This window comes from Glycine max, chromosome 18 (assembly GCF_000004515.6).
Source record: "Glycine max cultivar Williams 82 chromosome 18, Glycine_max_v4.0, whole genome shotgun sequence".
Lineage (NCBI taxonomy): Eukaryota > Viridiplantae > Streptophyta > Magnoliopsida > Fabales > Fabaceae > Glycine > Glycine max.
Genome location: NC_038254.2, coordinates 7,455,284 through 7,465,644, shown reverse-complemented (window position 1 = coordinate 7,465,644; position 10,361 = coordinate 7,455,284). Strand labels below are relative to the sequence as shown.

The following is a 10,361-nucleotide window of genomic DNA, read 5'->3' as shown; positions in this document are numbered from 1 at the left end:
CATATGTATAATTAAAAAAAACATTAAATTAACTTACATGTACTCTAAGTTTTTGATAAACTTATATCTTGTATCCGTACTTGTACCTTGTACTAATAGTGATGTACGTTTCAATCCCTAATATAAAAAAAGTTTTGATTTTTTACACCTAGGAAGATAAATTGACGTTGTTAAGTTTTTTTTTTTATCTCTTTTTAACTTCCTATCAAATCATAGAAAAATATTATATCAACATTGAATATGTTAATTGACACCTAAAAAAAAGAAAAAAAAATACAGATAATAAGAAATGTTGGAGGGATAGATGTTTCAAATAATAAGATATTTATGTATTGAGTGTAAAACCATATTACCTACCGTTACATCTATATTTCTCTCTTTTTTTTTCCTCTTTGTCTTCAAAGTTGTCACCTAATATTGGGTGTATAAAATCTTTTTCCAATAAAAAAAAAAAAGTCACCCACACACTCCCTACGGTTACATGCAGATAGGACGAAATTAATACCCCTCTCTCTATATATGCTAGATGCCACTTCTCACCAATAAAGACCAAGTCAGATACCAAACAAAAGCTTCAACACATAACAAAACAAAACTAGTGGACAATTACAAATTAAACTAAGTTTTTTTTCTTTTTATAAATTTCTTTTTATAAAAAAGGATGAGCCAATCATGATGATTTGAAACTTTTGGTCTACCATTTTGTGAACACTGATGTATTTTTTATCCCTTTGTGGAAACTAAACAAGCGTAGCTTCCATTTTCAAATATATGGATTAAGTTTTATCTATTTATTTCATGTAAATTTATTTTAAAGAAAAAGTCAGTTTTAAAATTTATTTACAGGTTTATTTTGTAATAATGTGTTTAAATAATTTAATAGAGTGAAAATAAGATGAAAGACGAAAATAAATATTTTTCAACATTTAATTAATCTTGTTAACCGCTAGCTAGGTAGTTCCGTTGCAAGGAAGTAACATGCACATTAGAAAATAAAATGGGTTATCAAAACGTTTGACTGTATTTGCATTCATTTATACTTTTTTTTTAATGGATATTTGGTTCTTGTTTTGTATAGTATTTCTATTTTTTTATAAGTAATTAAATTCATAATTAAGACTATGATGAATTCCATATTTTAACCTTTTGTTATTTCTCAATTTCAACATAATAAAATGTTTCTTTGTTGAATAGAGCTTATATCTTATTATTCATATATAAAGATTAATTACCATTACATAAGTGATAGCTTGATATTCATATACTACACTGAATTATTTTTCCACCGAATAAAAAAAAAATACTACACTGAATTAACAAATTATAAGATAAACACGGTTAAGAATTTTGAAGAACCAAACCCAATTCCTTTCTTTCAATCAATTATGAAATTAAGAAGTTTTATTAAAACTTAATATAGCATCCAAGTGGATCTATATATTGACGTAAAATTATGCCTTAAATGTAGAAGTTCAATTGAATTGTTTGATTTTAGACATATATTCTCTAACTTTGGTTTTGTTTATATAAAATTTTCTATAAGCACTTAAAGGAAAAGAAAAAAATAAAATTAATTAAATTTTTCTCATAATTTAAAATTATCTTATATTTAAATCAATTTATAAAAGTTCTATTATTTAATTTATCAAAAAATTTATTTTCACTTATGCATAAACTAATTTTAATTTATAAAAAAAATCGATTTAATGTATTTTCTTATTTTTCTTCTTTTATAAGTGTTTGTTGAAAAACATATTCAAAATATTCTTATTTCAAAACTTGTCTCAGCTCTTAGGCTTTATTTTAAAAAAAAATTGTTACGAACAAAATTTTAAAAATCCAATTCAATCCCCCTTTTTTTTGTATTTTTTTTTTAACTTTTTCAAAAGGATTTCTCTTTTAAAGACATTGATGGATCATCTTTATCGTCTTGCATGCAATTCCATCCATGTCGAAAGTACTCGGGCACTCTGCTAGGCTAGCTTTAACAAGACATGGAGATTGAAGATTCCTAAACATGGAAACAAACAGAGAAAAGTTTCGAAAATATCACCAAAAAAAAAAATCTATATGGTTTAGCTTTCTACTATGGTTTGGGACCACACCAATACTTATTAATTAAACAAAATCTGGAACCACATAAACCAAAACAAAACCACTACGAAAAGAACATTTTTAATATAAACATTTCTTTTATATGGAATCACACATACTATTTAAAAATAAAATAAAAAGATGAAACATTTTAAAGAGAATCATAAATAAAGAACAATGCATGATATTTTTTTTTATCATTCAGAAAGCTAAAGACAAAATACAAAGACTCTAAGATATAACATGGAGATTGTTAAAAGGAAGCTAGGGCACTGGTGCATGATAACTAGAAGCATTTTTCTAACCAGAAGATCCGCAACAACAATTATCCTGTTTGTAAGTGTGTTGGATCTCTTGTAATAAAACTTTTGATGTGATTCACCAAGGGGGCATACATGCATGCAGAATGTACGTATGTGATTATGTATTTATATTATTATATAGAACAGGAGAATACAAAAAAAAAAGTTGTAGCATCTACACATTCATCTTTTACTTGAACACTCTTTCAGGGTTTAATTAATAACAACTTAGAGGAGCAGCGTTAGGAGTTTGTCCTTCCTTTGTGTCGATGAGAGAGAACAATTTGGAGGAAGAATTGGGAGATATGCCTTTCCTAATTTTGGCTAATAAAATTTCGGATTTTAGGATTTATATTTGTTTTATCGTCATGTGGCACTAAATTGAAAGTGTGATTATCTTTTGAGTAAGTGATGATTTAAAAAAAAGAGTAAAAAGGAAGAAATTGTAACAAAAGAAGGCATGTGTCAAAAAAGAAGAATGAGACAAATGACAAATTTCCAAGATTAACTCTCCCAAATGTATTCTAATTTAGTTTATATTGATATTGACATAAATTTCACTAGTTCGGTTTATCTCCAATTTCTTAGGAAACAAACTCTTTCGTTCTTGTTTATATATGGAGAACCAACACACGTGCACACACAAATTTCGCATTTTACACAAATTAATAAAAATAATAATATCAAATTAATAAAAATAAAATTATTCTCAACTACAAAACGAAAATAAGTTTCGTTGTTTATGTCCACCTCTTACACAACCAAAACTTGTATATTTTTCGGTTGTAATGAGCATCTCAGTCATTATAATCAGTTCCAATATTCAGGGCACCGTTAGCAATTGGGAGGTTTCCAATAGTTGGGTCCTGTGGGTCTATGGTCGGGCTCTTCTATTTACACTCTTTATTTCTAAATGCACTCCTTCCCTTTTTAAGTCAATTTATTTGAATAACTTTTCTTATTCAAACATTCTCCTCTCTCCCACACACTCCCATTTCCACAACACATTTCCTCTAATTTTTTTTTATCACGCTTTCATCTCTTTGATTGCACTCTCATCCCTTTCAATCTCCCTGCATTCCTTCTTGTATTGGTCTCTTGCTACAACCACCCTTCATTCTCCCTTTTGCATTGATCTATTGCTTCAATGCTATGATTTCTTTATCTTCCTAAAGTCCAATCCAGTACATTCATGCTCCCAATAATCTCCACCACTTTCTTTTTCTATTTTGTTTTTGTTCACTCACATAATAATATTGATGTCACTCATTATTTTTTGTTCACTTTCAAGAACTCAATAAAATCATGTTTCAGAAAAGTACTTTCCAATATTTTTTTAACATTTTGGAAAGTACTTTTCTGAATGTTACTAAAACAAAGTTATGTTTCAAAAAGTAATTTTCAATGTTAGCAAAACTATGGTCTGTAAAGTGCTTTCCAGAACTCAATGTGAGACCCCTTTGTTTAATAAAATAAGTCATTTTTTACTTTTTTTAATGTGTTAGCCTCATTAAATTAATCCTTTTATTTTAAAAAAATAATACTTTTTAAAATAATTTTTATTTAGTTTAAACAAACCAGGCCTTAACTCACATTCCGAAAAGTATTTTTTGGAACACTAATTTATAACATTCCAAAAAATATTTTCTAAAATGTTATCAAAACAAAAGTGTTCCATAAAGTAATTTTTGGAATGTTAAGAAAAACAGAACAATGTTATGAAAGTACTTTTCCTAATGGTGTGATTATATTTCGATTCCAGAATTGGGGGGAAAAAGTCACCTCATCACATACAGTTTCACGATTGTCGTATTTTTCTTGCATGACAAAATTAAACATAGGTAGTCTAGTATCAATACTTGTATGATGAATTCAATATGAGTGTAATGAAATAAAATTAAGGTAAACTTTTAATACCTTTGACAGACAAAAAAAGGCAAAAATAAATGAGGATTTAAAGAACAATGGAGATTAGGTATACAGATCAGGGTTTATAGCTTTTTATATAAAGGGTATTCTGGTAGAAGGATATTTATGATAATAGAAATTAAAAAAGAAAAGGCAGGTGTACATTACAAAAGAGGGGTTGATATGGGAAAATCTAGAAAATATTTAGGCCCGTAAAAATTGAAAACATTTTTGTAGATTACTAATGATTGGTGATAAGTTAAATACAAAGGCTAGAACTAAGAAATGACTGTACACGTCCCTAGAGACTGAGCTGTTAATAATTGAGGTCTAAAACATTTTATGATATAGTATAAAACGAACAGTAAAAAATATAATACGTAAAAAAATATAATTAAAATAATTGACATATAAATAAAAAATATAACTGTTTGAAATTAATTAAAAATTTAAATTATAAATAATTAGAACTATATTTTTTATCAATAAAATAAAATTGAAATGTATATAAAATTATCACATAAATAAGTTTATTTGTCATTTTAAATTTTTAGTTACTTCAACAAATAATTTTATAAAACACTTATGATTCAATAAGTTAGTTTAACAATTTTCAACTATAAGCTACAAACTTTTAATTTTTTAATTTTCAACTAATTTTTCAGTTAATTTTTTCAAACATATTCATAATTAAAATAAAAATGCCCATTGCTATATATAATAATACTGATATAATCGTTTATTTGAGTTTCCTAACAATATATAGGATTTTTTTATTAGTGTAGAATATATACCAACTTTATACTAATTTGGTGGTCCATATTTAGTTAAATATAAGTTCACCGGTTGAGAATTGAATTTAATAAATATTTCAGCACTTATATATATAGTAAGGTGGATGGTTAGGCTTGGAGAACGCACAAATGATGGGGGTGTGAGATTTCTATTAAATCCACCTTACTTGGCCAAAACTTAAGACAGATATTAAAAGAGAGTATTATAGCAGAAGAAATGACATGGTTGAAGAATATAACTAGTTAGTTGACATGGTGATTTCCAGCCTACGAGCCAGATTTTATATTATAAATATAAATATAAATAAACAGATAATATTGATGCTAAAAATTGAATTACTAATATTAATATATAACATAAGCATGTGTGTAAAAAGTGTTGTACATTTGTAATGCAAACAGGGATAGTTATAAGTCTCAAATTGATGACTTAAAAGTCTACCTAACTCATCTATGAACCTCTTCTATAGGTGAAGAAGCTTTTGGAACATGACTAGTGTTTCTGTTTTCTGACTTGGTATCATCCAGGTACTGTTGATACACATATGAAATAATGCCCCAAATAGCTAGCACCATAGAGATACCCTTAATGCCATCCATTTTGTCATGAAAGAATACCACTGCCAGCATTGGAACAATAGGCACTCCCAAAGCGCTTATGGCATTAGAGAAGAGGGAAGAAACCTCACGAATAAGCCCCAAACAACCAATGGTGAAGACTTGCCAAAGTATGGCTGTGAAAGTGAGGTTCAGCAAATATGAAGCCTTCCCCAACTCATACTCCTTCATTTCATTCTTTAAACCACTCCACTCTCCACTAGCAAAAAGTCCCACTAAGGTAGCAAGGGTAGCCACAAGGGAAGTGTATAATATCATATCCAAGACCACTTTGAATGTTTCTCTTTTTATGACCTTCTTGAACACAAGCTGTGTGAGGGAAAGCCATAGTCCATACCCTGCAGATGCACCAACTGTGCATATGAATCCAATCACATACTTTTTCTTGGAGACTTGTGTGGAATCTGAATCATCATCATCTGATGATGATGACTCATTTTGAAACACAAGGAGGGTGGCGGAAATGGTGAGAAGGACTAGAGAGTTGATTATGTATGGTGTGAACTTGAGTGAGTTGAGGAAGTAGGAGAAGAAAGCATTGAAGGCCAACTGTGATGAGCAAATGAGTGAATAGGTAGATACAGGAAGGTACCATAGACCAACTGAATATAAATAACAATCTAATGCCAAAAGTAGGCCAATTGAGACATAGATAAATGCTAGTATTGAAGCAGATGATTGTTTTGGATGAATGCTACTATTTGTGGTGAGATTTTTGGGTGCTGAAATGAAGTGAAAAGGAAGCTGAATAGGGAAACCAGCAAGTTGAACAAGTGTTCCCATCCACTTGCTTTTTCCACCCTTTTCATAGTACAATCTTCCAAGGAGTATTGCTGCTGATCCGCACACCAACACAAGTGAAGAATGGATGGATATTCTGAGCCAACGGTAATATCTTTTTTTCTTACTCATTGTTGATTCATTCATCGGACCACCAAAACTATTGTCTTCTAAGGAATTTTCTTCTTTGGCTCCATTAGCTTCTGCAAAATAAAACCAAATGATTGATCATTATATCAACTTAGAAAACATGTCATAGATTAGACAAAGCTGTTAAGTATACTTCTTATTTGTTTCATATAAGAACTCACTTCATCGGAAGCAGAGTTATGTTTTCCTTTAATATGGACTCTTTTTCCTCTTCTGTTATTACTTTTGTTGTTTAGAAGTATCAGGGTGCTTGTGTTTGATGCCTGACCAGTTCACATATCAAAAGAACTGTGCCTTGACATTCCCATAATGGAAAACTAGAGATAAAATAATATAATTGGAAGTCTTGCAATTCTATCCTGAAGCTACTAGTCTCTTTATTATTAGAAAACGTTTTTGCTTTCTGTCTTCATGAATATTTACAAAATTGTCTCTTTTTCCTGTTTTGAAAGATTTGGGGTTAAAAAAAAAAGATGGGTTTAATTTCTTATATAAATATTTGAAAACAAAAAAAAAGTAAGCAAAAAATAACATATAGTAACTATTGATAAAACTAGAAGTCACACCAAACAACAGATATTATTCCTTAACTTTTGCTTGTTTTAGGGAGTATTATATTGAGACAGCTCAGAAACTAGACCTTCACAAAAATAAAAATAGAAAAAAAAAATCCATCATCTATACAAGCTGAGCTCAGCCTAGGTGGCCTCACAGTGGTTGGTGACATAGATTATCACGTTCGATGAGGTTTTTTTCTTGCTAGTTGTGCCTTGTCTGGAATCGGTCGGTACCATCAATGTTATGTCTAATTCAGCAGTTTACATCGGACCAAGACTATGCATATGAATTACAGAACAGAACACTTGGACATAAGTATGTTCTTTATACAATGAAATGGAAAGATTTCTTAGCCTTTAATTACATCTAAACATAAAGTAGGTTGGTGAATATGATAACAAAATATTAAGTAACTGTAGGAATTAGGAAAAGACAAGTAGACATGAACTTTTGCTCTTAATATTGTGAGTCTTATAATTTTAACAGAATGAAACTTTTTGTTTATAAATATAAATAAATGATGAAAAGTTGAGTTACCAATTTTGGTTAGTTGCACTTCTTGAGGTTCTCCCATGTGGATGGTGAAACAAGTCTCAGGGGAGAGTTGCACTTCTTTAGTTTCTCCCATGTGGAAGGTGTTTTGAGAGGAGGGGACAATTGAAGAAGAGGGAATTGAAGATGGAGATAGAGTTAAAGAGGAGGGTGGTTGGAAAATGCAATTGAATCATACACATTATGCATTTATAAACGTTCTAAATAAAAGGAGAAATTGTTGCTGACTTATATGTCCTCCTAAAGTTTGCCTTAATTACATGTTTGCAGGCCTACACACACTGACACTCTTCATATGAGAATTTGCCTTGACTAATGGTTGTGTGATGTGTGAACACGACATGTCTCTTTTTACCCTGTGTGTTGAAAATGAGAAAAATAAACCAGGGTGTGTTCAACGTGATGGCTAGGTCAACAGAGGAAGGTGGTGATAGGTTCCTATCCTTTTCAATGATTAGGTACTAGCTAGCTTAACTTGAAACCAAATGTATCTATAGTCTAAACTAATTTCTATGTAACATTTATTCAATTTTTTTAATTCATGAAAAAAGTAATATTTAATTATATGTCAAAGTGGAGATTAATAGGAATTACGTAGCCTCAAATCATGAAATAATTTCTCATTTTGGAGGGGCTATGTAGAGGTGTAAGTGTGGGAGGTTGGTGCGGTGGTGGAAGAAGATTGTTTCTGGTTGTTGTTCTATGAATTCATTAATGGAAATGACAAACACACATGAAATCAGGAGGGTATGCCAGTCATTTTATATATTGTGGAAAAAATATATTTGACCTATAATGAATTATGTGGGGAACATTTGCTCGTATGTACTTATTTATCCATTATAATATTAATGTTAACGAGCCATAGTGGGTGACAATGTATATACAAGGTGCAATTTTTTTCTATCTTTTAATCAGCAAAAAATTTCATTATTAAAGAAAGAGGACAATGGTACAAGATATATACCTACTCTGATACAAACAAAACCAGAATCACAACACCACTAATCACAGTACATGTTATGATTTTCTCTATCCCATCCCAACTATCCAAACCAATGAACACTGAATACAAATTAAGTAGATTCCATATGTATACAAGTTGAAGTTAAGACAAACCATACGGGAAATCAATGTATTTTTGTCTAAATAAAATGAAACCAAACGATGAATGTCACATGTATAGGGACTGTATATATGTGTTTTCGAATTTTTGTTTTTTCTTTTCTTTCCTTTTAATTTTTGTTAGTTACTCTGTTGGTACCTATTTATAAAACTGTCTTAAAATATTTTATCTATTGTTATAAGACCTTATTTCAATTGTTTGGTTCATTAATTATATTTTATTAAAATATCATGAACTGTGCCTCCGATTTAAGTGATATTTTAGGTTCGAGTATTGTTATCTAATAATGATCAAAACATTAAAAGAATGTTTTTTAATACAATGACATAATTAATTGGCAAATACGAAAATCAAATTAATTTTGTACCAAAAAAATTATCAAATTAATTGCACATCTTCAATAATTAACTTAATGCATAATGGTATATCTGTATCACTCAAGAAAACAAACTTGAACAGAAATTAATTCCAGTAAATTTTTGCAGGAATGTCCAAGTGTTGAATTTGGCTTTAACTAATTTGATTTGGGTCAGGTCAAGTTGGTGCATTTTTCTTGTAAAATTCAAACCGAACGAACATGATCAACGATGGGTCAAGTTGTATCTATTGGGTCTACAAAATTAAATATGTTTCTAGAAATATTTCAAAATTAAAAATGTAAAATGTAAAAATATATAATAATTAAAAAAAATCATGTCAACAGATTGCATCACCAGATTCAAGGGTTTGAAAATAAAAAATATCACTTAAATCGGAGGTCATCAAATTTGAACAAGTTGCATTTGATCCGAACAATATCAAAATCCAAATTAATGTATTTAGGTCAAGTCGGATTGGATTGAATTGATAGATTATTTAAACTTGTGAACAGTCCTTAATTTTGTGTAGTTTATGTTGGAAATAATTGTGTTTGTCTAAAATTTAATAATTGTGTATGTCTAAGATCTAATACATCATTAATCAGTTTAATAATAAAATATTATTATTTCTTTATTATTTTTATACTGTTTGATAAAATAGTTAACCTAATAAGATCCTTGATTAAAATAAAAGATTTGTTATCATATTAGAGATTATGAAAATAAAAAATAAGTCTTTTATAATTTTAATTTAAATTGTTCTTTATTGTAGGATTATTGTGAATAAGATATTGAATATATATATATATATATATATATATATATATATATATATATATATATATATATATATATATATATATATATATATATATATATATATATATATATATATATATAATGATCTTTATTAGATAAAAATTAATAGATCTCATTTTATTAAATTGCATATATAAATGATGTATATGTGGATGTTATTATTAAGCTGACTCAATTAAAAATTTCTAACCGTTAATATTATCTTAATATGTCAATAGAAAGTTCTTAAAAAGAAATATAGTAGTTTCATTTGACATGAGATTATCATATTAATCAATAAGTTATTTATTATATTTAAATT

The 10,361-nt window shown here is 28.7% G+C and overlaps 1 protein-coding gene across 3 annotated transcripts; it reads right to left on the bottom strand.

Annotated features, from left to right (window-relative positions):
- Window positions 1-5,420: 5,420 nt before the first annotated feature.
- LOC100789651 (purine permease 21) lies at window positions 5,421-8,491 on the bottom strand. Of its 3 annotated transcripts, none has more exons than XM_006602076.4 (2): window positions 7,742-8,491; window positions 5,421-6,696 (listed from the first exon to the last, which is right to left on the bottom strand). In XM_006602076.4, exons 1-2 carry the CDS (start codon window positions 7,830-7,832, stop codon window positions 5,546-5,548), a joined length of 1,242 nt encoding a protein of 413 aa, XP_006602139.1. In that variant the 5' UTR covers window positions 7,833-8,491; the 3' UTR covers window positions 5,421-5,545. The 3 variants fall into 3 exon arrangements, with proteins under 3 accessions (XP_006602139.1, XP_003551463.1, XP_006602140.1); XM_003551415.5 differs by having other exon boundaries at window positions 5,421-6,699; window positions 7,742-8,485; XM_006602077.4 differs by lacking the exon at window positions 7,742-8,491 and adding an exon at window positions 6,808-7,718 and having other exon boundaries at window positions 5,421-6,699.
- Window positions 8,492-10,361: the final 1,870 nt, after the last annotated feature.

Excerpts from the sequence above, each read along its gene's own strand:
- LOC100789651 (XM_003551415.5), bottom strand. The coding sequence starts at position 7,832 with ATGGGAGAAACTAAAGAAGTGCAACTCTCCCCTGAGACTTGTTTCACC. Across the intron at positions 6,700-7,741 it reads AGTGCAACTAACCAAAATTG|AAGCTAATGGAGCCAAAGAA; the intron begins GTAACTCAACTT and ends TTTATTTTGCAG.